Source organism: Xenopus tropicalis, chromosome 7 (assembly GCF_000004195.4).
Source record: "Xenopus tropicalis strain Nigerian chromosome 7, UCB_Xtro_10.0, whole genome shotgun sequence".
NCBI lineage: Eukaryota > Metazoa > Chordata > Amphibia > Anura > Pipidae > Xenopus > Xenopus tropicalis.
This window is the reverse complement of record NC_030683.2, coordinates 18,658,372-18,685,659: the sequence shown is the minus strand read 5'-3', so window position 1 is coordinate 18,685,659 and position 27,288 is coordinate 18,658,372. Positions and strand designations below refer to the sequence as shown.

General features: G+C 40.3%; 2 protein-coding genes across 2 annotated transcripts; both read left to right on the top strand.

Moving 5' to 3' along the window:
* The first annotated feature begins 1,386 nt into the window (after positions 1-1,386).
* Positions 1,387-2,280, top strand: t2r42 (bitter taste receptor 42). The gene has a single exon (NM_001172026.1). It carries the CDS (start codon positions 1,387-1,389, stop codon positions 2,278-2,280), a length of 894 nt encoding a protein of 297 aa, NP_001165497.1.
* Positions 2,281-12,760: 10,480 nt separating this feature from the next.
* LOC100486257 (taste receptor type 2 member 10) lies at positions 12,761-13,657 on the top strand. The gene has a single exon (XM_002944914.2). The coding sequence runs from the start codon at positions 12,761-12,763 to the stop codon at positions 13,655-13,657; it is 897 nt and encodes a 298-aa protein (XP_002944960.2).
* Positions 13,658-27,288: the final 13,631 nt, after the last annotated feature.

The following is a 27,288-nucleotide window of genomic DNA, read 5'->3' as shown; positions in this document are numbered from 1 at the left end:
TAGAGCTGCAGAGTGCCATTGAGTCCTATGGGAGGCTTTCCTTGGGCCGGGTTGGAGCTGCAGAGTGCCATTGAGCCCTATGGGAGACTCTCCTTGGGCCAGGTTGGCGCTGCAGAGTGCCATTGAGCCCTATGGGAGACTTTCCTTGGGCCGGGTTGGAGCTGCAGAGTGCCATTGAGCCCTATGGGAGACTTTCCTTGGGCCAGGTTGGAGCTGCAGAGTGCCATTGAGTCCTATGGGAGGCTTTCCTTGGGCCGGGTTGGAGCTGCAGAGTGCCATTGAGCCCTATGGGAGGCTTTCCTTGGGCCGGGTTGGAGCTGCAGAGTGCCATTGAGCCCTATGGTAGACTTTCCTTGGGCCGGGTTGGAGCTGCAGAGTGCCATTGAGCCCTATGGGAGGCTTTCCTTGGGCCGGGTTGGAGCTGCAGAGTGCCAATGAGCCCTATGGGAGACTTTCCTTGAGCTGGGTTGGAGCTGCAGAGTGCCATTGAGCCCTATGGGAGGCTTTCCTTGGGCCAGGTTGGAGCTGCAGAGTGCCATTGAGCCCTATGGGAGACTTCCCTTGGGCCGGGTTGGAGCTGCAGAGTGCCATTGAGCCCTATGGGAGACTTTCCTTGGGCCAGGTTGGAGCTGCAGAGTGCCATTGAGCCCTATGGGAGGCTTCCAAAATCATGCACTGAAGGTTCAAAGTCTGAAAGTTTTTGCACCGTTTACAATTGTTCGGATATGAAAATTTTGTAACTTTCGGATCGTACCACAATATTTACGTACAACCACAATATGAAATTTTCATACAGTTAACACACATCAGAAATTATCGGATTTAATTTAATTAGTCAACAATTCTTAATCGTAGGTCTTCTGAGAGCTCTTTTGTGCGAGGCATCATTCACATCAGGCAGTGCTTCTTGGGAAAAGCAAACCCAAAACTGGTGTGTGTTTTTTATAGGGCAGGGCAGCTGTAACCAACACCTCCAATCTCATCTCATTGATTGGACTCCAGTTGGCTGACACCTCACTCCAATTAGCCGAAAATACGCCAATCGAACGCTTGGAGCGTTCGTGGATTAGTAAATTTGCCCCTTATTGTAGCCTTTCATTTTTTATTTTTGCAACTAATTTCTCTGTTCAACTCCATTTTCCACAGACGACTGCACTTTTTTCTTAGCCTCCCAAATTTCTGTACAGTAAAGGCCAATGCACTCGTGCACCTTTTTCCAAAACCTGCTTGTATATGCATGCTGTTTTATTTGTATTTTGTTACTATGACACCAAAAAGAGATGCAAATACTTTTATAATTAGATTATAATTAGATTTCTGCACAATCATAAAAGCTGTGTGTGTTGGAGTCCAAGTCTAATCTTCATTAGTTCTGAGGAAGGAACCATGCGGTCTGCAGTGCAAATGGTCATAATGGCGTTCGACTGCATCGCCTTGATAGTCGGAGGTCTGGGGGACGTGGTTGTTTTAGCTCTGTGTGTCCTAGAACGGTCAAGAAAACGTGTCCTCTGTCCGTACAGAGTCATCTCATTGAGCGTGAGCATCAGCAACCTCACCGCCATATTTCTCCAGCTGGCTTCAGATAATGAGCTGTTGCCGAACACGTTGCTCGTGGAATATGTTGATCTCTTATCAGTGTCATTTCTATGCTCCAACCTGTGGTTTTCGACATTACTGTACGTGTACTACAGCATCAAGATTGGGGCCAGACGTTTAACCTTTTACACGTGGCTTAATGCAAAGTTTCCTACAATCTTGCCATATCTGCTGTTTTCCTTACTAACAATGTCTCTTTTGACCAGCTTCATATTTCTTCTTCAACCTCTTGACAATCCCCCAAACAACTTTTCTTCAGTGCCTACCAACTACGAAGAAGCATATTTGGAAAACCCATTTATTAAGTCAGGATTTACTCAATCCTTAATAGCGCTAATATGTTTCCTGATTTCCTTCATCCTAGTGGGTCAAATCCTCCTCTCCTTGTATCGACATGTTCGGCACGTGCAAAGCAATAATGAAGCCGCTGGGAACTTCAGCCTTGAAGCTCATTTTAAAGCAGCCAAAACACTCACCATTCTCCTGGTCTTCAATGTCACCTTTTTTGTATCTATGATCACTACTTTACTCAGTCCATCTCCATCCATGCCCTTTGCCGTAAGTTGCATCTTCATTGCCGTCTCACTGTCAACCCAGCCGTATATCTTAATCCTGGGAAATACAAATATGAAGAAGCAAGCAAAAGAGACTTTTCTTCCTGTTTTTATGAATGTTGCCAACTGACTGATATTTCACTCTTATATCACATATTTAAGAGAATCTTTTGTATATAGAGTTTTAGTCTCTGGCTTTCCTTGTATTGAACTAAATTAGGAGGAGCTCTTCTCTTTAGGCTCATTTAGAAATTACTTGCATGTTGTGGAAAGTTTGCCTGAAACAAAGATGGAAACAGGGTACCTGGACTATTCACTAAATCCATTTATCTGTGAGATGTCTCTACAGGATCGGTTTGCTGAGAAGGGAGTTATAGGAGTTGACTGGGTAGGGAATCACATCAGCTTGCCTGCATAATGAAACCCTGGGGTTATCATGTCATGAAATGTTGGGGTGACTGTTTTGTAAAAATGCTGGGGGCCATATCATCAGTCCCTCATTGCCTATTAAAGAATATATTTTCACGTTGACTTAAGTGTATTTTATTCTGGTTGGATTGTGGGCTCAGGGCTTTTGGCTGTAGTGGTAATCTCAGTGCATTGTGCCTGAAAATACCTATTGTTTCTCCTACTCTCATGTAACTAGAGGAGTCCCAAGCCGGACCTGGATTTCTTACTATTGAGTGCTATTCTGATACCTACTGGGAGCTGCTATCTTGCTCCCTTCCCATTGTTCTGCTGGGAGGGGGGGGGGGTATCACTCCAACTTGCAGCTCGGCAGTAAAGTGTGACTGAAGTTTATCAGACCACAGGTCACATGGCTGTGGCACCCTGGGAAATGAAGAATATGGCTAGCCTCATCTGAAATTTCAAAATTCAATATAAAAAAATTGGTTTGTGTTTTTGAAAAACAGATTTCGATGCAGGATTCTGCTGGAGAAGCTCCAGTTTTAATGTACGGGTAAAAACACAGATCACAAAGTGTACTGTCTCTTAAGCACTCATCAGGCACTATTAAGGAGATGCACGTCTACCTTGTCTACCTTACCACACCTTAAGTCCCTACTTTGATAGTGGTGAATCTGACCTCAGAAGGTCTCTTTCCCTGGGAGCCCAACTAAGGAGACAGATACAGATACAGCCTCCTCCAAGAGTGGCATCTAAGGAATACACCCAATAACACCCAGAGTGGTCACCTTATCTGGTTACATGGGGCAGTGCTCCCAAATACAGGCAGCACTTTATCTACTTGCTGGGCAGGGTGCAAAATGTAGCATAAAGAAAGCAGCAAACATTTGGGGGTTTTTTTGCATTATCAAAATTACCCACTTTACAACCTTTGAAAAAAAGAGGAAAAAAGGGTAAATGTAAAAGCTGGTGTAAAGTTTCCTACTTTTCCAGTAATGCATACCAACCAATAAACAGGCAGCATTTACTTGTCAGTTGTTTAAAAACCCCTTATAATTGGTTCTGAGCAACCAATAGACTTTTTATGACATTACCCCAAAAGGACTTTATTTTGTAATGAGAGAAAGGTAAAACCCAATTGATTCACTAAAGGTTGATAAGTTTAAACGTGTGATTCGCTAAAGTATTAACGCATGCGTTAAGTTGCCTAATGCATGCGTTAAATTTTGCTCTACCGCATTGCGTTAATTTGCGTGCAGAAATAATATGCATGATTCCCAAACACTTAGACGCGCTAAATATCGCATTAGTCTGTGCGAAAATTAACCCCTACTTGAGGCAGGCGGTAATTATAGAAAAGTACAGTTCATGAGCTTTTGGCAACACAATAAGGACTTTGCAGTGGGATTTATTCAAGTCTGTGTTGGCCCTTGAGTGATGCAGCCGCCAGTTTGCAGGGAAATGGTCATTTGCAGAAAAGTAATTTTACGAGCGTAATGGTGTGTATGGCTAATATGGCATACGTTTTTTCGCATGCGGCGAGTATTTGTGCGCGATGCGTTGATTAGCTTGCGTTCTGTCAAATACCGCACGAAATTAGTCTTCGGGACTTAAATAATGCAAGCAGCATCGCACGTAAATTAACGCAAGTACCCTTTTAGTGAATCGTGCACTAAGACGCGAAAAATTAGACGCAATAACATTTTTAATGCATGCTATAATTAGCGCACGTTTTATCGCACCTTAGTGAATCAGCCCTAATGCAGGATAAGGCAACACTTCTTTATTGGTTGATTTTAGCATTTTCAGACAGTCTTGCTGGGAACTTTGGGAATCACTTGATATGGAATAACTTCATCATGATTCCTTGCAAAATGGAGCCTTCTGAAAGCAAAAAGCAAGTCACAGGGTTATTCTAAAAACATACAAATCTTCTGTGTCCTTATGGGAATCACTAAATGGCGCGTTTTCTCTACAGTAATGGAATTTCCTTTTTTTATTTGATTGAGGAGATTTTAGCAGCATGAAAAAATAGTGAAAACGCACATTTATCTTTCCGAGTAAAGCAAATAAAATACATTTTAGGGCTCTTTCAGTAAAAGGTTGGAAAGTGCAAAAAAATCTGATTTTGTCCACAATGCAACGCATTAAGGCAACTTCAGGTGACATCGGTAAATTGTATTGATGCGTATGCCATCCCACCAGCGATTTACATTCTTTCCATAGATTTTTAGATTTTTTTTTCAGCTTCAAAATAATAATAATACATTTTTGACATAGTAATAAAAACTTCATGAGTGTACAGGTCTATCAATCTCTTCCTAGCTCTCAAACTGCTCCAAATACTCAAGCTGAAATGCCTAATCCCTAACATGGTCTACTCTTCTGCCTCCACTGTGACTTCTCCACCATCTTTCTGGCTGCTCTTACAGAGGTTTCCAATGACCTGCAAGGCTGTATACTGTATTTTACAACAGGGGTACATTATTCACTATATCTATATATTCTGAATCTCACAACTCCCATTATACAGTAATATACAGGTATATCTCAGGCTGTATACTGTATTTTAACAGGGGTACATTATTCACTATATCTATATATTCTGAATCTCAGAACTCCCATTATACAGTAATATACAGGTATATCTCAGGCTGTATACTGTATTTTACAACAGGGGTACACTATTCACTATATCTATATATTCTGAATCTCACAACTCCCATTATACAGTAATATACAGGTATATCTCAGGCTGTATACTGTATTTTACAACAGGGGTACATTATTCACTATATCTATATATTCTGAATCTCAGAACTCCCATTATACAGTAATATACAGGTATATCTCAGGACTATGGAAGTTATTTTTAATTACGATTCCCTATTTATAAATTAAGTTTTTCACCATCCTTTGGTTTGTGTCACACCTTGTGTCTCAACCCACACCTTGTGTCTCAACCCTTTCTCCTTGTAGATTGTAAGCTCTTTTGGGTAGGGCTCTCTTCACCTCTTGTATCGGTTATTGATTGCTTTATATGTTACTCTGTATGTCCAATGTATGAAACCCACTTATTGTACAGCGCTGCGGAATATGTTGGCGCTTTATAAATAAATGTTAATGTAATGTAATGTGTTTAACTTCCCCTTGGAAATGTGTAAAATAGAAAACAATGATTAACTCAATGGTTCTCAGCAGCTTAAACCTGGCGTACTTTTTGTCACGTAAAGTGTTATAAATCTCCAGCATTCATGTTCTTTTTTTTAATAAAAAAATGACACAAACTTTTCAAGAAAAAAAGATGAAACAATCGTATTCTGCCAAAAACATGTGTCTCGGAAAAATACGAAACATAAAAAAATGTGAACATTTCCCAAACAACCTTAGTATATGGGCCCCTAAGTCTACTGGAACATTGCACTTGCTTGTGAAAGTCAAAAAGAATATACAGTGCATATTAAGCACATGGATACTCTAGCCAGACCAGCCTATGAGGTGACAGACTCACAAGTATCTGAAGCACAATGTTTAATATAACTGAGTGTATAACTGAGGGACTATCTGTCTTACTGAATGTATTACTGGACCTGCCCAATGGAATATAGAACCTGACGTTTAGCTGCACCCTTACCCACAGGAGTTTTCCTATTCTTCTTTCCATGTATTTTTATCATTGACGCCCTCATCTTCAGAATTGTCAGCTTCGCCTTCAGTTACCTCGAACCACTCAGACGGACTGCCCTGGAACAAGACGGCCAAGGCTTCTTTTGTTATAGTTCCTTCTTTTATATCCACAAGCAGATTCTCAAAGGTAATTTTGAGTGCGGGAATAAATTCTGAATTGATAGTGTTTGTGCAAATCTGGTTCTGAAAATACGTCTCGTATTCTTTTATATTTTTAAGATCCTCTGCTCCATTCAGTATTTTAGTTACAGCCTTTTGCAAATTGTCGGTCAGAGGCACAAGGTCTTTTAGGTCTTTTGGTAGATTTTCACTGTTTGGGCATGAAAAGCAGCTGTCTGTGTGAGCAAATGGAAACAGTGCAACCAAGAGAGAAGATTGTTACTATCATATCAGGAGGATGCTGTAAAGCAGGGATCCCCAACCTTTATACTCGTAAGCCACACTCAGGTGTTGGGGAGCCACAAGCATGAAAAAACATCTTTGGGGGTGCTAAATAAGCACTGTGATTGGCTATTTGGTAGCCCCATGTGACTGCTGGCCTGCAGGAGGCTCTGCTTGGGGTAAAACTGTGTCTTTCTGTAATTTGGATCTCCATACCTTAAGGCTGTTAAAAAAAATGTTAATTAACCCCAATAGGACTGTTCTGCCCCCAATAAGGGGTAATTATATCCTAGTTGGGATCAAGTACAGGTACTGTTTTATTATTACAGAGAAAAGGGAATCATTTAACCATGAAATAAACCCAATAGGGCTGTTCTGCCCCCAATAAGGGGTAATTATATCTTAGTTGGGATCAAGTACAGGTACTGTTTTATTATTACAGAGAAAAGGGAATCATTTAACCATGAAATAAACCCAATAGGGCTGTTCTGCCCCCAATAAGGGGTAATTATATCTTAGTTGGGATCAAGTACAGGTACTGTTTTATTATTACAGAGAAAAGGGAATCATTTAACCATTAAATAAACCCAATAGGGCTGTTCTGCCCCCAATAAGGGGTAATTATATCTTAGTTGGGATCAAGTACAGGTACTGTTTTATTATTACAGAGAAAAGGGAATCATTTAACCATTAAATAAACCCAATAGGACTGTTCTGCCCCCAATAAGGGGTAATTATATCCTAGTTGGGATCAAGTACAGGTACTGTTTTATTATTACAGAGAAAAGGGAATCATTTAACCATTAAATAAACCCAATAGGGCTGTTCTGCCCCCAATAAGGGGTAATTATATCTTAGTTGGGATCAAGTACAGGTACTGTTTTATTATTACAGAGAAAAGGGAATCATTTAACCATTAAATAAACCCAATAGGGCTGTTCTGCCCCCAATAAGGGGTAATTATATCTTAGTTGGGATCAAGTACAGGTACTGTTTTATTATTACAGAAAAAAGGGAATCATTTAACCATTAAATAAACCCAATAGGGCTGTTCTGCCTCCAATAAGGATTAATTATATCTTAGTTGGTATCAAGTACAAGGTACTGTTTTATTACTATAGAGAAAAAGGAAATCGGTTTTAAAATTCTGAATTATTTGATTAAAATGATTAAACACAGTGGTGCCAAAGTGACAGAAATATATAATTACCCTTTAGCGTAAAACACGTCGTAATATTGCGAAAAAGGAGATTGACCAAGGAAATGCCTCTGTAGTACCCTTCCTTTCACACCGCTGTTATTCTCATTCTCCTGTATCACAGAACATGCAAGGCATCGTGGGAACTGGAGCCTTGGCTGGGGGAGCTGACTACCAATGCATAGTTTGGGTAACAGGGCAAGCAGTGGAGGGAGACGTAAGAGAGACAGAGCGATGCTGCTTTTAATATACATTATTGCAAATTTACAATTTTTCATTGCAATTTTTATATTCATTTATATTTAAACATCTGTCTGGATTTCCCATTTTGTCTAACCTTCTAAATTCTTTAAGCAGAGTTTCATCCAATGAGCTTTAAGGGCCGTGACAGACGGGGAGATCGCCCGCGACTTGTCATGGGTGACCAATCTTCCCCTTCTACCACGGCCCTAAAGCTTATCCAGTATAGCTGCTGATACCAACTACAGACTGGGTTTATACTTTAGTCTCTTCAGTGATAAGCTGAGTTTTGTGAGTGTTAAATGTGAAGCCAGGGGAGTGTTCCCTAGAGCAGCAGAATGAGATTCATTAAACTTACTCCCAGGAATCCTGGGAATGAACTCAAGTTTACATTTCAATGGAATACCCTATAGCAGGGATCCCCAACCTTTCTTACTCCTGAGCCACAGTAATGTAAAAAGACTTGGAGAGCAACACAAGCACCATAAAAGTTCATGGAGGAGCCAAATAAGGGCTGTGATTGGCTATTAGGGGCCTCTATGCACCCTATCAGCTTACAGGGGCTTTATTTGGTAGGAAATCTTGTTTTTATTCAACCAAAACTGGCCCCCAAGTCAGGAATTCAAAAATAACTCCCTGGTTTGGGGGCACTGAGAGCAACATCCAAGGGGTTGGGGAGCAACATGTTGCCCCCTGAGCCACTGGTTGGGGATCACTGCCTTATAGGCTGAAGCACCGCAACTTGGATTCTTTTCTATGATTCCAACTGTTATGCATACAAATAGGAGAGAGACTGATAACCATTAAAAAAAGTCTTCAGACCTGGGAACCCAGGGCACCCCATACAGGACTGCATGGGCTAGATGTATCTCTCCTCTACACTTAATTAAAATAATAATCATATAACAGTATGTGTGGGATCAGCTGTACTCTTTATGGTCTTGGAATAGTGGGGAACTCCAGTTTCTGAACATATACAACACAGAAACCCCTAATATACCTATCCCTGTAATCTGTTCCTTCAAAAAGTATGAATAAATACCATTTTTATATGCTGAAATCCAGCTGCAAAACAGTTCTTCTCTTTCTGCTTCATTTGAAATCCTGGCAGGGGAGGAGAGACTAAAACACTGATGTTACAAATTGTAACAACTTCTCCACAGCTTACAGACAGCATGCAGGAACTACATAACCCACAATGCATTGCACTGCGATGTCCCTTTCCTTATTGACATCACAAGTGCAGGGAATTGTGGGATTGGGAGGATGCAGGCTGAAGGCAGGCTGAGGACAGGCGACTACTGTTACATTTTATTTGATTCTCAAAGTAGTCGGCCAGATCAGCAGGGGAACAGGGGGCGGGGCTTAGGGAACTGTTCCAAACCATATTATTACATTAGAAATCATAAAAAGACTAAATATTTTTAATTGATGTATATTGCAAAGTTGCTTGAAATTATGTTTAGTTAATCTGAAGTTGTGTTTGGGTGGAGTTCCCCTTTAACATGCCAGAATCACTGGCAGAACCACTACCCAGGGTTGAAGGGTTGGAAAACATAGAGTTGGTAGTTAGTCTTTTTTCCATGTGTAAATTCTATATGGTTTCATCTCATAGGTTTCAATTAAGTCTCCTCTTTTGGACAACTGTAGACAATGCTGATGGCAAACAGAACATGTTCTTACACTGGTTCTTCCGTCACCCTCTCCAAAGCGGGATGGATACCAGAGCAAAGATGAAGGACCGTATGCCTGTCCTGAGGAATTGTATGGAATTGTATGGAGCTCCTGAGCAATCTGGAGGCCATAAAAAGGTTAGAGGGCCGCATCCAGCTCACAGGCCTCCAGTTGGACAAACCTGCTCTAGATGGCAGCTGATAACATGTCCACATTGTCTAGGACAAGAACACATTATCTAAACAATCATTTCACTAAATCAAGCTTAATACCTTTTATCTAAATCTGAATATATTTTTCATCGACAACTCCTGTGTTTGATGTAATGCACATTACACATTCTTAGATGGGCTGTTGTGCCATGGTCTCCAAAGAGGAATGTTTTCTTAAGTGAAAATGAAGGATTTTCTTACTGTCCAAGTTTTTCAGCAACCTTTGCTAGATAGGTGAACATTGTCTTGATTGTCACACAGTGTTTTAGGAATTTCCATGGGATTTGAACACATTTTAGATAGTGGATAGTTGATGTGCTATCACAGGGGAGGAGGAGGCGGTGGCATATGGATAATATAACATAATATAATTCTTTCACATATGAATGATGGCTGATATCCCTGCAGTGAGCACCAACCATTTGGGTTTATGCTGCGCTACCACCATTAATGTGGGCATGGTCATAAAAGCTCTTGTGATAACATGGGTGTGGTTTGAAGTGGGTATGATTTAAAAAAGGAGAGTGGTCAAAACTGGCTTCCATTAGTGGCCCTTCACTATGTAAGCCAGAAAGGTTCCGGCCCTCGGTACCACAGAAGTTGGACAGCACTGCCTTAAAGCATACCCCACGCCTATGCTCAAAATCATGATGATTGCCATTTACAGAGTGCAGAATTAATATAATATTTTGATTTTCTCCATGTCATGCAGCAAACTGGAAAATGAGGTTCAATGTTGATAAGTGCAAAGTTATGCACTTTGGTAGAAATAATATAAACGCAAACTATCTACTGAATGGGAGTGTGTTGGGGGTTTCCTTAATGGAGAAGGATCTAGGGGTTTTTGTTGATAACAAGTTGTCTAATGCCAGGCAGTGTCATTCTGTGGCTACTAAAGCAAATAAAGTGCTGTCTTGTATAAAAAAGGGCATTGACTCAAGGGATGAGAACATAATTTTGCCCCTTTATAGGTCCCTGGTAAGGTCTCACCTTGAGTATGGGGGGCAGTTTTGGGCTCCAGTCCTTAAGAAGGATATTAATGAGCTGGAGAGAGTGCAGAGACTGCAACTAAAGTGGTTAAGGGGATGGAAGATTTAAACTATGAGGTGAGACTGTCGAGGTTGGGGTTGTTTTCTCTGGAAAAGAGGCGCTTGCGAGGGGACATGATTACTCTGTACAAGTACATTAGAGGGGATTATAGGCAGATGGGGGATGTTCTTTTTTCCCATAAAAACAATCAGCGCACCAGAGGCCCCCCCCTATAGATTAGAGGAAAGGAGCTTCCATTTGAAGCAGCGTAGGGGGTTCCTCACGGTGAGGGCAGTGAGGTTGGGGAATGCCCTTCCTAGTGATGGGGTAATGGCAGATTCTGTTAATGCCTATAAGAGGGGCCTGTATAAGTTTTTGAACAAGCAGAATATCCAAGGCTATTGTGATGTGGGTGCTGGGTTTACTTGGATGGGTTGAACTTGATGGACTCTGGTCTTTTTTCAACCCCATGTAACTATGTAACTATGCCAACTAAGCTGCCTCAAAGTAAGGAAGCATGGGGTGCTTTCAGGTGCCCTGTTGCCTAGCACTTGTGGCCATTGCAGTTCAAGTCTCTGGGTGCTCTTTTAGGTGCATTGGCTCTGCAATTCTGGATTACTTAATAACACAGCGCTCTAAGTGGAATTATGGTAACATGATGATGGTAATAATTAGTGTGCAGGCAATAAATCTGCCCATTAGGGTGGCATTTACTAACATTTGTATTTCTTTTTTCACAATTTGTGTATTTTTTGCGCTAAAACACTTTTTTTGTGGAAAAAGCACATCATTTATTAAGTGTAAAAACCACGGAAAACATTAATACAAAATTTGCCATTAAAGCTGTCAGTCTTGTCAATGGGAGTTGCTCTACAGTCAAGTCAAACTGTAACAATCTTTATTTAATTTGTGGTTTTAGAGGTTTTCAGGGTTTTTTTTTTCATTTGTAAGTTCACAGAGAGTCATGGAAAAACATAAAAATCACAAAAAAATCTGTTTTCATGCTCTTTTCATTTTGCATTTTAATTTATTTGTGCTTTTCCAATTTGGATTAACCACTAGACATGGTTTTTGGTGAAATGTGTTTATTTGTGGTTTTAAAAAACTCAAAAACCACTAGAATCAGAATGTTAATATAACTGACCCCTTAGGGGCCCATTCATTAAAGTACGACAGGTCCGATTACAAAAAATTCGTATTTTTTCTAAAGTTTAGAACTTCTGCGTATTTTCTATGATATTTTCATTAAATTACGGACTTTTTCGTGCTTTGCGACAATTTGTGCAACAAAATCGTATTTGTCGCAACGAGAAGAATCCTCCAGCGAAGGGACATCTGCCATTGACTTCTACAAGTTTTAGCTGGCAAATTGTCAGATTTTAGCCATTTGGATGCATAGTAAATCTCAGAAAATTCACAACTTTTTTTTCCTGCAACTTTTAGTGCTAAAAATCCAAATTGGAAAAAAAATACAACGGTTAGTAAATGTGCCCCTTATTGTAGCCTTTCATTTTTTATTTTTGCAACTAATTTCTCTGTTCAACCCCATTTTCCACAAACCACTGCACTTTTTTCTTAGCCTCTTGAATTTCTGTACAGTAAAGGCCAATGCACTCGTGCACCTTTTTCCAAAACCTGCTTGTATATGCATGCTGTTTTATTTGTATTTTGTTACTATGATACCAGAAAGAGATGCAAATAGATTCGATTTCCGCACAATCATTATAAAGGCTGTGTGTGTTGGAATCAGTCTAATCTTCATTAGTACTGAGGAAGGAACCATGTGGTCTGCAATGGAAATGGTCATAATGGCGTTCGACTGCATCGCCTTGATAGTTGGAGGTCTGGGGGACGTGGTTGTTTTAGCTCTCTGTGTCCTAGAACGGTCAAGAAAACGTGTCCTCTGCCCGTACAGAGTCATCTCATTGAGCGTGAGTATCAGCAACCTCACCGCCATATTTCTCCAGCTGGCTTCAGATAATGACTTGTTGTCGAACACGTTGCTCATGCAATATGTTGATCTCTTATCGGTGTCGTGTCTATGCTCCAACCTGTGGTTTTCGACCTTACTGTACGTGTACTACAGCATCAAGATTGGGGCCAGACGTTTAACCTTTTACACGTGGCTTAATGCAAAGTTTCCTACAATCTTGCCATATCTGCTGTTTTCTTTACTAACAATGTCTCTTTTGACCAGCTTCATAGTTCTTCTTCAACCTCTTGACAATCCCCCAGACAACGTTTCTTCAGCTTTGCCTACCAACTATGAAGAAGCATATTTGGAAAACCCATTTATTAAGTCAGGATTAACTCAATCCTTAATTGCTCTAATATGTTTCCTGATTTCCTTCATCCTAGTGGGTCAAATCCTCCTCTCCTTGTATCGACATGTCCGGCGCCTGCAAAGCAATAATGAAGCTGCTGGGAACTTCAGTCTTGAAGCTCATTTTAAAGCAGCCAAAACGCTCACCATTCTCCTGGTCTTCAATGTCACCTTTTTTGTATCTATGATCACTACTTTACTCAGTCCATCTCCATCCATGGCCTTTGCCATAAGTTGCATCTTTATTGCCGTCTCACTGTCAACCCAGCCGTATATCTTAATCCTGGGAAATGCCAATATGATGAAGCAAGCAAAAGAGACTTTTCTTCATGTTTTTATGAAAGTTGCCAACTAACTGATGTTTCAGAACTTCAACACTCTTATATCCCATATTTAAGAGAATCTTTTGTATATAGAGTGTTTGTCTCTGGCTTTCCTTGCATTAAACTACATTAGGAGGAGCTCTTCTCTTTCTCTCTCTCATTTAGAAATGACTTATGTTGTGGAAAGTTTGCCTGAAACAAAGATGGAAACAGGGTACCTGGGCTATTCACTAAATTCATTTATCTGTGAGATGTCTGTACAGGATCGGTTTGCTGAGAAGGGAGTTATAGGAGTTGACTGGGTAGGGAATCACATCAGCTAGTCTGTACAATGAAATGTTGGGGTGACTGTTTGGTATCATCAGTCCCACATTGCCTATTAAAGAATATATTTTCACTTTGACTTAAGTGTATCTATTCTGGTTGGGTTGTGGGGCTCAGGGCTTTTGGCTGTAGTGGCCATTTTGCAGGAGTTACTATTGTGCAGTGGTGCAATTAAGGAGCCTGTAATACTTACAGAGATACTGTCATGATTTTTATGGGGTACTTTTTATTTTTAAATTACACTGTTTACATAGCAAATGATTCACTCTGACATTTAAAATTTTATTCTTGAACTAATAAATGTATTTTTAGCTGTAATATTGGTGTATAGGCGCCATCTCAGTGCATTGTGCCTGAGTCTGAGCTTTCAGCCAGCGCTACACATTAGAACTGCTTTCAGCTAATCTATTGTTTCTCCTACTCCCATGTAACTGGAGGAGTCCCAAGCCGGACTTGGATTTCTTACTATTGAGTGCTATTCTGATACCTACTGGGAGCTGCTATCTTGCTCCCTTCCCATTGTTCTGCTGATCGGCTGCTGGGGGGGGGGGATATCACTCCAACTTGCAACGCAGCAGTAAAGTGTGCCTGAGTCTGAGCTTTCAGAAGGAGCCAGCGCTACACATTAGAACTGCTTTCAGCTAACCTATTGTTTCTCCTACTCCCATGTAACTGGAGGAGTCCCAAGCCGGACTTGGATTTCTTACTATTGAGTGCTATTCTGATACCTACTGGGAGCTGCTATCTTGCTCCCTTCCCATTGTTCTGCTGATCGGCTGCTGGGGGGGGGGGATATCACTCCAACTTGCAACGCAGCAGTAAAGTGTGCCTGAGTCTGAGCTTTCAGAAGGAGCCAGAGCTACACATTAGAACTGCTTTCAGCTAACCTATTGTTTCTCCTACTCCCATGTAACTGGAGGAGTCCCAAGCCGGACTTGGATTTCTTACTATTGAGTGCTATTCTGATACCTACTGGGAGCTGCTATCTTTCTCCCTTCCCATTGTTCTGCTGATCGGCTGCTGGGGGAGGGGGGGGATATCACTCCAACTTGCAGCTCAGCAGTAAAGTGTGACTGAAGTTTATCAGAGCACAGGTCACATGGCGGTGGTACCCTGGGAAATGAAGAATATGGCTAGCCCCATGGGACATTTCAAAATTAAATATAAAAAAATTGGTTTGTGTTTTTGAAAAACAGATTTCAATGCAGGATTCTGCTGGAGAAGCTCCAGTTTTATGTATGTACCCATGTATGGGTAAAAACAGATACAGCCTGTTCCAAGAGTGGCATCCAAGGAATACACCCAATAACACCCAGAGTGGCCATCTTATCCTGTTACACGGGGCAGGGCAGCTGATACTGACTGTGTATCAAAGCTGAACCCTCATCTGCTTATTTAGATAAAAGCATAAACCCCCTAAAAATTCCAATATCAGAATCTCACATTTTAAGTGCTATAAAATCCCATCCCTCAGACAACTGAGCATATTCCTCCCCTCCCCCATGCATATAATGAATGCAGTGCTGCCGAATACAGGTAGTACTTTATCTACTTGCTGGGCAGGGTGCAAAATGCAGCATAAAGAAGCAGCAAACATTTGGGGTTTTTTTGTATTATCAAAATTACTTTACAACCTTTAAAAAAAAGGGTAAATGTAAAAGCTGGTCTAAAGTTTGGTAATGCATACCAACCAATAAACAGGCAGCATTCACTTGTCAGCTGCCCCTGTAATTGGTTGTGAGCAACCCATAGACTTTTTATGACATTACCCCAAAAGGGCTTTATTTTGTAATGAGAGTAAGGTAAAACACATGGCTGGATAAGGCAACACTTCTTTATTGGTTGATTTTATCATTTTCATAGACAGTCTTGCTGGGAACTCTGGGAATTACTTGCTTGATATGGAATAACTTCATCATGATTCCTTGCAAAATGGAGCCTTCTGAAAGCAAAAAGCAAGTCACAGGGTTATTCTAAAAACAGTACAAATCTTCTGTGTTTTTACGGGAATCACTAAATGGCGCGTTTTTTATACAGTAATGGAATTTCCTTTTGATTTGATTGAGGAGATTTTAGCAGCATGAAAAATCAGTGAAAACGCACATTTATCTTTCCGAGTAAAGCAAATAAAATACATTTTAGGGCTCTTTTACTTAAAGGTTGGAAAGTGCAAAAAAATCTGATTTTGTCCACAATGCAACGCATTAAAGAGGAACTAAAAATCTGTATAATAAAAGTCCCTTTCAAATTAAACATGAAACCCAAATTCATTTTTATATTAACACATCCAAACCCATTATAAAAGCATTTATATATTGCTTGCCCCGCCCCTATTCCTTAGGCATAGAGGCGAGGCAGACAATAACTTTAGCTTTCCGTTCAGAACATCTCACTTTTCCCCTCCCTCCTCATCATCTAACTGTGTAGCCAATGCATGGGCCTGGGCATCTGGTCCCCCATTCTGGCACATAAACAAGATTTTGGGCTGATACAAAGCTTGTCTTATTAACAGTGCCCACAAAATGGCGACTGCCTGCTTGCTTTGATTGAGTAATTCCAAGACGGAAGGAAACAAGATTTATATTATTTATATAGAGTAAGTAAAGTTTATTTTGCTCAACTAACAATATAGAAAATAATTTGGACTTATTTCTTAGGGTGATAGGTCCCCATTAAGGCAACTTCGGACTTTGGCAACTTGTAGCGATGCGTATGCCATCCCACTGGCGATTTACATTTTTGCCAGTGGGGTGGCATTGCGGGGAGATTAGTCGCCCACGGGCACGAAGATTTGTCGCGGGGCGGCTAATCTCCCCGTCTGCCAATCCCCTTACAGAATACCACTTTAATTGTACACACCACAAACTGGAGGAAAAGTTTTGTGCTCCATAGGAACTAGGGATGCACCGAACCCACCACGACGGATTCTGCCGAATCCTAATTAGCGTATGCGCTGTGAAAAATCCCCCCCCCCGACCATTTAATACTTTTTTAAGACTAATTAGCATATGCTATTCGGTTCAGCCGGGACCGTAGATTCGGCCGAAACCGAATCCTTAAAAAAAAGCCTGGATTCCGCCCCGAATCCCGAACCAAATCCGGGATTCGTTGCAGCCCTAATGGGAACAAAGGTTTGCACTGCCTGCCAAATTGCACGTGCAACATAATAAGGGTCATTTACTTACTACAAGTGCAGCTACTGTGGCGTAAAATATGTCGCAGTTGTTGTGCAAAGAATTCCATTTTTTGAAGGTGCTGCTGCCCTTGTCCTGCCCTGTGTAACAAATTTTGCACCATCTATTTATGTGGGGAACCCCCTAGCTACTGCCACCTCCAAAGGGGGCGGTAGCTCCAGGGTTCTGACAGCGGCCTGTAACACAATGAACTTGTGCTTAAAGAATGAGGCATGCTTGTTATTTTGATGGGGAGCACTGGAAGTGATGCCATCCGTATTACAGCGCATTTACATCCAAGTAATGTAAGAAAAGGTGCAAAGTTTGCCCCTGGTCTAGTAACCCATTAGCGGCCAGATGTTTGCTTTCAAACAGGTGGCCAGTAAATGGTACCTGCTGCTGGGTTGCTATGGGTTTCTATACCTGGGGCAAAGTGCAGTTTTCTTACATTACCCCCTATGAGTATAAATAAAACTCCCTGGATGCTCCATACAGTCTTCTACTGCTCTGAATTCATAGAACAATATTGCCTAAGCAGTGTGTTGTCTAACTCTCACCTGCAAGAGAATTCCTAACCTTCTTCTTCTTCTTCGGTATTATAGCGGTAATCTTCAGCTGTCGGGAAATATTGTAGTGGGACAATCTGCATGCAGCCCAGTATATCATTCTTGCTCATCTTGCCACCTTCTAGGTTTTTTATTATATTCTCGATTTCATATGTGGCCGAGGTAGTGCCCCCAAAAAAATAACCACAAATCGTCTTCTGAACCTTCTTTTTAAATTGCTCGGCCATTTCTCTGTGCTCCGGACCATCGAGCCTTTCCTTTATAAGCGCTGTCAGTTTGTCCACCAGAGACAGGAGGTTGCGTCGCTCCTTGGATATAAACTCTCGGTTCTCTGGGCATGAAAAGCAGCTGTCTGAGCGAGTAAAGAGAGTAAAATAACAGAGCACAGAGAGCAAACCATTACCGCTATTATAACAGAATGCTGTTTGGTTAGTAATATAAATGGTACGATCTTAAGACTGAGGTTTGCTGAGCAATGTTTTGTCCTGTAGACTCAAAGCAACTGATCTTTATTTTATTTTATTAGTGGCTCTTATTTCTATTTTTATGACCCTCTCTAACCTGAAACACCCAACACCCAAAGAGAAAATTTTGCTTTTTTTTATTGTTGGGGTTGCTCTTCCAAGCAACTAGACGTTGATGTTCAGCCATTCAAGTTCAGCAGGTTCTTTGATCTCGGCATAGATGAGGATGGACTGTGTTCATTTTTGCAGCCATGAGTTGAAAGGTAAAAACTCTGAATACTCATATTTTTATATAGTTAAATGTAAGTTCCAGTTTTTAGTTGGTGGTAGCAGCCCCTAAGGTTGGGCCTTGGTTAGGACTGCCTGGAAGTTTCTAGTACAGGGGGAGCTTCTTTGGCCTACATAAGAACATATAGACATCTGCTGTGGAGCAAGTCATTGGCAGGGTAGTGGGGCTTGACTAAGAGGTGAGCGTTATCGATTCAGGAGGACCCCCACTGTTGCTCACCAGATACTCTGCCGGGAATAAGAAGAGATAACTGTGAAGTGTCTACATTGGGGAAAAGCTGTGTCAGTTGACCATGGAGGCGACACAGTGATGCAATAAAGACCGATGTTTGGTTTACTGCAATATGGGTCCAGCTGATTTAGTGCAAAGTAAAGTAAAGGTCTGAAACAATTATATTCAAAGTGGGAATCAGTGGTCCATTTAAAAGTGGCCACTTGAGCATAAAAGGTCATGAGCTGCTTTCAGATTTTTAGCATGGAAAATTCATTTGTGCTCATCTATTAGTGGGGAGAGGTGTTGATTCTCATTTTCCAGGCTTATAGATCAACAATAAACCCTAAAGTGATTGATTTGGATAATTTTTCTTCCAACAGTGGTTTTCAAGGGAACTTAAGGGCTCATTTGTCAATGCAATGCAAAAGTACATGGCAGCAGACAACATGGGTTCCCACCTGGATATCCCTTACTTGTATCCTATTCAATAACTGCAAGTGTAAATAGTAATGGATGCAACTCTCTAATGGACCCCTGCTTATGGTAAGTGTTAAATACAAGGCTTTCTAATGTATAAGTGCACTGAGCCTTTAGTCTACTGCACATTGGTGCTTAGCAAGGGCTCCAGCATTCTGAGTCCTGTTGTGCCAAGCTCTCTGCCATCTAGTAGGTCTAGTGCTCTTCAATAGGTCAGTGATAGGAGGAATGGATTGTTACTGCGCCAGGCAGTGGGTGGAGGTATATATTAAGAAGGCAGAGGGTTCACAGTAGGGCTGGAGGGCCCTTGGCTGCTGGTGTGGTGGGCCCTCATGGTGACAGTTTCTAGAGGACCCCAATAACCTTGGTTTCAGAATATGTTTGCAGACAGGCAGGAGTTAAAGTTATACTGTCACAAGAAAACTTGGGTTTTTTTCACAACGTATCAGTTAATAGAGCTTCTCCAGCTGAATCCTGCATTGTAATCTGTTTTTCAAAAATACAAACAGATTTTTTATATTGAATTTTGAAATGTCACAAGGGGCTAGCCATATTCATCATTTCCCAGGGTGCCACAGCCATGTGGCCTGTGCTCTGATAAACTTCAGTCGCACTTTACTGCAGCGCTGCAAGTTGGAGTGATATCCCCCCCCCCCAGCAGCCGATCAGCAGAACAATGGGAAGGGAGCAGGATTTGTAAGGAACTCTTACCTTGTACGAAACACAGGAGCAGAAGAGTGAATGGTGCAGCCCCAAACAACATGGCGTTTTGCATTTTACAGGAGCATTGAAGTTCTGTTTCTGGCTTTCAAAACCAAAACCACTGTTTATTAATGACCTTTATAAAGATTGGAAAGGCAAAATGTGATTGCAGATTTGATTGGGCAGGATCATTCTAAAGGTCACCATTGAAGTCATAATTATACAGAAAAGTGCCAAAGGCAGTAAAATAAATATTTAATTAACCTCTTCTTGGCTTTGACCCTGACAATGTGGACAGTGCTAAAGGTATGCTTTTTACTTATCTGGTATCAGATATGTTTGAAAGACGTCATCACATTCAGATTAGGTCTGTGTCACCTTAATTGTTACTCTGCTCCCAAAATCCCAGAACTGGGCAATGCAGATTCATCTCATTTGGATGAGACAACAGTCAGTCTCAACATTCAGTAGCATCATCCCTTGGTCAGATACATTGGTTCAGCTTGAGATATAGAACATAACATGTCTTTTATTATTTTTCAAAATACCCTTCTAACCCGTGGTCTTCGGTTACACTCCTGGTGTAATTTCTTTACTACACACCCTCTCTCCTGCTCCTTGTTGTAAATATTGTAGCAGACCTCTATATACAGTACATGGTCCACATAGAACTGAAGTGTCTCTAGATCCATAACATTTTAGTCATCTAAGAAATTCAGATCTGTGGTCAAGCCTATAATATGTTAGCTTTGCTAAAGCTCAGCTTCAAAATAATAATAATACATTTTTGACATAGTAATAAAAACTTCATGAGTGTACAGGTCTATCAGTCTCTTCCTAGCTCTCAAACCGCTCCAAATACTCAAGCTGAAATGCCTAATCCCTAACATGGTCTACTCTTCTGCCTCCACTGTGACTTCTCCACCATCTTTCTGGCTGCTCTTACAGAGGTTTCCAATGACCTGCAAGGCTTCCCCTACAATCTCAATCTCAAACTCTTGTCTCTGTTGGTCTTTAAAGCAAAGGTAAAAGATAAGGCAGGATGAGGCTTTATGTCTTTATTACAATATTTTGTATTTTACTTGAAACATATTATATATTTCTTGATACCGTGGAGATCTCCCAATGGATATTAACTCCTTTCACGATTCCTTGTATAATTCAAAACTGTAAAGGGAAAAGCATAAATGTGATCAAACATGAAGTCATGGAATTATTGAATAATCCTAATGTATTTTCTTACTCAAAATCATGATATACTGTATATATATACAAGAGCCACAAATATCCAGTGTCGGACTATGGTGCCAAGGGCCCACCAGAAAAGCCTTAGACCTTGGGCCCACTCTCCCCTTCTCTGTTCACTCACTTTCTTTAATTTCTTAATTACTTTTTTTTTTTTACATACTATTATCTATCTATTCCTCCATTTCTTTAGTTTCTTCTCATACAGAGTTGAGTAACGGCCATGGTGTAGGCATACAAGGCAAATAGTTGGGTGAGCAGGAGGGCCCACTGACACCTGGGCCCACCGGGAGTTTTCCTGGTATCCTGGTCGGCTAGTCCGACACTGCAAATATCCTGTAAATTATATCCTTAGGAATGGTGATGTCACTGGTGCTTAGTCATTTCTGTCACATGATTCACTGAAACTTGTGTGTTATAATAAATAATGTACCTCTCATAATATAACCCCCCTCCGTTGAAAAGTATGAGGATATTAGAAGTGACCTAGGAGTTCTATGACCTGTATATAAGCACTCAGCTTTTGGCCCTTGTGCTTTTATATGGTCATGGAACGCCTCATCGACTTATAATATCTGTATATTTTACGACAGGGGTACATTATTCCCTATATGTATATATTCTGAATCTCAGAACTCCCATTATACAGTAAAGTCTAATATAGGTATATCTCAGGACTATGGAAGTTATTTTTAATTACAATTCCCTATTTATAAATTACGTTTCTCACCATGCTTTGTTTTGTGTTTAACTTCCCCTTGGAAATGTGTGAAATAGAAAACAATGATTAACTCAATGGTTCTCAGCAGCTTAAACCTGGCGTACTTTTTGTCAGACACGTAAAGTTTTAGAAATTTCCAACATTCATGGTTTTTAAAAAAAAAAAGATACAAACTTTTCGAGAAAAAAAGATTAAACCATCGTATACTGCCAAAAACACGTAAGTAAATCTCAGAAAAATACGAAACATAACCAAAACAACCTTAGTAAATGGGCCCCTAAGTCTACTGGAACATTGCACTTGCAGGTATGGGACCTGTTATCCTGAATGCTCGGGACCTGGGGTTTTCCGGATAAGAGGTCTTTCCATAATTTGGATCTCCATGCTTAAATCTGCTAAAAATCATATAATTTTTGAATAAACCCAATAGGGCTGTTCTGCCCCCAATAAGGGGTAATTATATCTTAGTTGGGATCAAGTACAGGTACTGTTTTATTATTACAGAGAAAAGGGAAATAATTTTTTAAAATTAGAATTATTTGCTTATAATGGAGTCTATGGGAGATGGACTTTCCGTAATTCAGAACTTTCTGGATAATGGGTTTCTGGATAAGGGATCCCATACCTGTACAGTGCATATTAAGCACATGGATACTCTAGCCAGACCAGCCTATGAGGTGACAGACTCACAAGTATCTGGAGCACAATGTTTAATATAACTGAGTGTATAACTGGGGGACTATCTATCTTACTGAATGTATTACTGGACCTGCCCAATGGAATGGAGAACCTGACGTTCAGCTGCACCCTTACCTGCAGGAGTTTTCCTATTCTTCTTTCCATGTATTTGTATCATTGACGCCCTCATCTTCAGTATTGTCAGCTTCACCTGCAGCTGCCATTGACTCGAACAACTCAGACGGACTGCCCTGGAACAAGGCGGCCAAGTCTTCTTTGGTCATGGTTCCTTCTTTTATCTCCGTTAGCAGATTCTCAAAGGTAATTTTCAGCATGGGAATCAATTTTGAATTGATAGTGTTTGTGCAAATCTGGTTCTGAAAATACGTCTCGTATTCTTTTAGATTTTTAAGATCCTCTGCTCCATTGAGTATTTTAGTTACAGCCTTTTGCACTTTGTCGGTCAGAGGCACAAGGTCTTTTAGGTCTTTTGGTAGATTTTCACTGTTTGGGCATGAAAAGCAGCTGTCTGTGGGAGCAAATGGAAACAGTGCAACCAAGAGAGAAGATTGTTACTATCATATCAGGAGGATGCTGTAAAGCAGGGATCCCCAACCTTTATACTCGGAAGCCACACTCAGGTGTTGGGGAGCCACAAAAGCATGAAAAAAGTTGTCTGGGGGTGCCAAACAAGGGCTGTGATTGGCTATTTGGTAGCCCCATGTGGACTGCTGGCCTACAGGAGGCTCTGCTTGGGGTAAAACTGTGTCTCTGGGCTTCCAAAACGTGGAAACTGGCAAAAAATTGCCACCTACTTTGAGGCCATTGGGAGCAACATCAAAGGGGTTGGGGAGCAACATGTCACTAACAAGCCACTGGTTGGGGATCCCTGCTGAAGGTGTTTAAGAAACTTTGTAACTGACCTTTTTCATTGAGCCATTTATTTTATATTTCATTGTTAATGATCAACCTTCATATTCACCCAACCTTGCTCTGCTTGCTCAGGTTTTACTGACCCCAGGAACAAGAAAGCAGGGTCGGTAGAAACCTGACAACCATATAAAAGCTTCAGAGCTGTAGCACATGAAGGTTCAAGGGCAAGTATTTTCAAGTTTAATTTCATGTTTTGGCTCTGACTCAAAAAAAAATCATGGCAAAAGAAACAAAGAAAGCAGTTTTCCTGAATTTGAATATTGGCTATTTATAAACAAATGCAATACAAAAAAAAAAAACCAGCAACAAAAATGAAAACATCAGCCCCGCCCTCTTTCTTTCTCCTGGAAAGTCGTATAAACTCGACATGGTATAAATTCGAATTAAACTCAATCATTGCTGTATTTATATAATGTCACGATAATGCTTGAATCGTTTGAAAAAAAAATTCGACTTTACATTAGAAAATTCCCGAATTGAGTGCATTCAAAAGTCGAGATTAAATGGACATTCGTTTCCATGAATCCTCTTTATTTTTCCCAAACAGGAAGTGCTCCGGCAGCCATTTTAGAAGCATTGGAAAACAATAATGTGTTTAAATTGTGTTAAACTGAAAACAGTTAGTACTAGTGGTTGTATATATAGTTTATGTATGTGAGTATATAGATTGGTAGGTGTGGGTTGTGGGTGCTGGGTTTACTTGGATGGGTTGAACTTGATGGACTCTGGTCTTTTTTCAACCCTATGTAACTATGTAATAAGGGGATAAGGGGATTAACTTGTCCTCGACAGATCAAACCTTTTACAAAAAAAAGTTAACTAAACATTAAAAATCACAAATTATAGGAGTTGTTTTCAAAAAACTCGATTTTTTTTCTGGGAATAATAACAAAAGAATCGAGTTCTGGTGAAAACCCACTTGTAAATCTCGAAATTATCTAGAAGTAAGAAAAAAAATCTGACGTTAGCTCATAATTGCTTAGAAAATGTGCCCCTAAAGCAGGTGGCGCTGTTCTAACAAAATGCATTCATATTAACTGTAACTTTTAACCCTTAATATCTTGGAATTAAAAAAAAATAACAAATTGCAAAGTGCTTAGAATAGCACTCTCATCAGTTTTACATCAACTTATTTAAAAAGGTTTACTTATCCTTTGAAAATGTAATTTGTATAATGTCATTTTCGTGTATTCTAGTGTCAAGAATAAATGGCGATTGCAAAAAAATGTAAGTTTATTCAAGATATTTTTCCATGATCAAGTTTCTGAACATATTGCAAATCAAAAACTAGACAATCGGCCTCCCCGTGTGAAGTTGCTATTTAAGCAATTTACATTTACCTATTGAGAAAATTATATTTTCTATATAAACTTGTTATTGCTACATTATGGTCCAAATTCAATTCAGTGAAAAAAAGGTTTATTGCGTGAAAACTTGTGAACAAGTTTCAATTGGTGAAAACACTTTTCTCCTGTTTCAGTTGCAGTTTTATCCCATAGACTTACCCGTATATACTCGAGTATAAGCCGATCCGAATATAAGCCGAGGTACCTAATTTTACCAAAGAAAACTGGAAAAACTTATTGAATCGAGTATAAGCCTAGGGCGGGAAATGTAGCCGCTACTGCTAAGTTTTAATAATCAAAATAAATACCAATACAATTACATTAATTGAGGCATCAGTGGGGTATATGTTTTTCAATATTTATTTCAAAGAAAAACAGTAAACTAGCTCTGTAAGTGGAGAAGAAAGTCAACAAAAACAATATGAGTACTACCCCACGCTCATTGCACATTGGCAAACTGGCAGCAGACCCAGTCCCGGAGGGATGTAAGGGGGAATAAGTATTGCTAGTGGGAGCCTAGGCCAGGGCACTGGAGGGTCTGGTTGCAGGGGGCCTCATTTGCACACAAAGGAGAGAGGGTGCTAGTCTAGAGGGACCCATGGCACCCGACTCGAGTATAAGCCGAGGGTGACTTTTTTCAGCACATTTTGGGTGCTGAAAAACTAGGCTTATACTCGAGTATATACAGTAAATTGAATCTCGTCCATCAGTTATAAACCTTTTTCTCACTAAATTGAATCTGGCCCACCATAAGCCTTGGAAGATCTGAGATGAGGAAGCCCCTGGCTATTGAGGACACGCATGACCCCTATCTGTTGAGGGAATAATACGTAAATCAAGCTAATATACCGTCCTCATTTTTTTTTTTAATCATAGTGTCCATTGTCATCAAAATATAATATATTTCCATTGAAAATATAAATAATCCTACCTTCCTGCACCAAACACAGGAGCACGAGAGTGACAAATGCAACCCGACCCAACATGGCTTTTCCTGTTCTGCAACAGAATCAGATCATCGGAGGCTCTCGAAACAACTATTTATTACTGGTCTGTAGGAAGGGGAAGATTAAGATAATCTGTAGAAATATAATGTGAAATTAGAGCAGATAATTGTTCTAAAGGGCACCATTCAGGGGATAATTATACACAGCGGTGCCAAAGTGACAGAAATATATACTTACCCTTTAGCGTAAGACACGTCGTTACCTGGCCTCTTTGTAGGCCGATTACGTTAATCCGGGATTTTCTGATAATATGGAAAGAAATATCTTTATTGAAAGTCTTGGTGTTGATGTGATTCATGATGAAGCTTTCCAAGAAAGGATACTGGCTTGGGATATTGTGTTTAGATTCTTATGAAACCTGCACTGTGTGTATAACATACTGTAGTATAAACATTTAGCAGTTAAGGCCTTTGTCATTTCTAGGTAAGGTAACTCTTCTCCATTTCTATTGTCTTCATCTGTTGTTTCTATTGGCCCATCATTAATTAGGGGCACCATTTCCATGGCGAGGCCCATTGATCAACATTCTCATTTTCGTGGTTTTAGAGGTTTTTGAAACCATGAACAAACGCATTGTCTCTATGAACACCAAGTGAGTCATTAAAATAGTCTTTTTAAAAAAGTAGTGTTTTACTATTTCTTTCCTTAAGGTTGTTCAGCTATAGGTCAATTTATTTCAACTTAACATTTAACAACATCTTGTAAGAGGTAAAGGGCTGAAGGGGAATTGTCATAGCTACTAATATAGTCATTAGTTTTTCTAATCTTTCCATATAGATTTGGAATGGTATGTTTGTACCTAACATATTCCATATGTACTTGAAATGTTGGGGCCTACCTTGAATCCCAGTCTGGACATGATTGTTTCCCTCAACCAGAATGCGGGCTCTGTTAGTCTGTACCAGTGGTGGAAACAGTTTTCCTCCAATAGATGCCCTATAACTTCTTCACCATTTAGCAGTAAGTTTGGGAGCACCGATGTGCAGGACAAGACTGACACAAACTCAGTGCTCTGCACCTTGTGCCGGAGGAAAATGGAAAAGCTGTATGCAGGGGCGTATTTATAATAAGGCACCCGAGGGCCTGTGCCTAGGGGGACATCTTTTGGGGGGCAGCCTTTGGTGCCTATATTTTCTTTTTTTATTAAAAAAAAAAAAAAAAATATATATATATAGAGAGAGTTCCAGCGCATGGAGCACACCACATACAAAGTTACAACTGCCCGGGTGCCAATGCAAAAAATAGATAAAGGTGCAATAAAGGCCAGCACTCACGGGGCTTTTTGAAATAGCATTATCAGCAAAAATAAATAAAAAGTATTGCTACATGGTTTTTTATTTATCCGACGTTTCAGTTCCTACCAGGAACTTTTTTTTTTTTTTCCCCTGATGAAAGTTCCTGGTAGGAACTGAAACGTCGGATAAATAAAAAACCATGTAGCAATACTTTTTATTTATTTTTGCTGATAATGCTATTTCAAAAAGCCCCGTGAGTGCTGGCCTTTATTGCACCTTTATATATATAT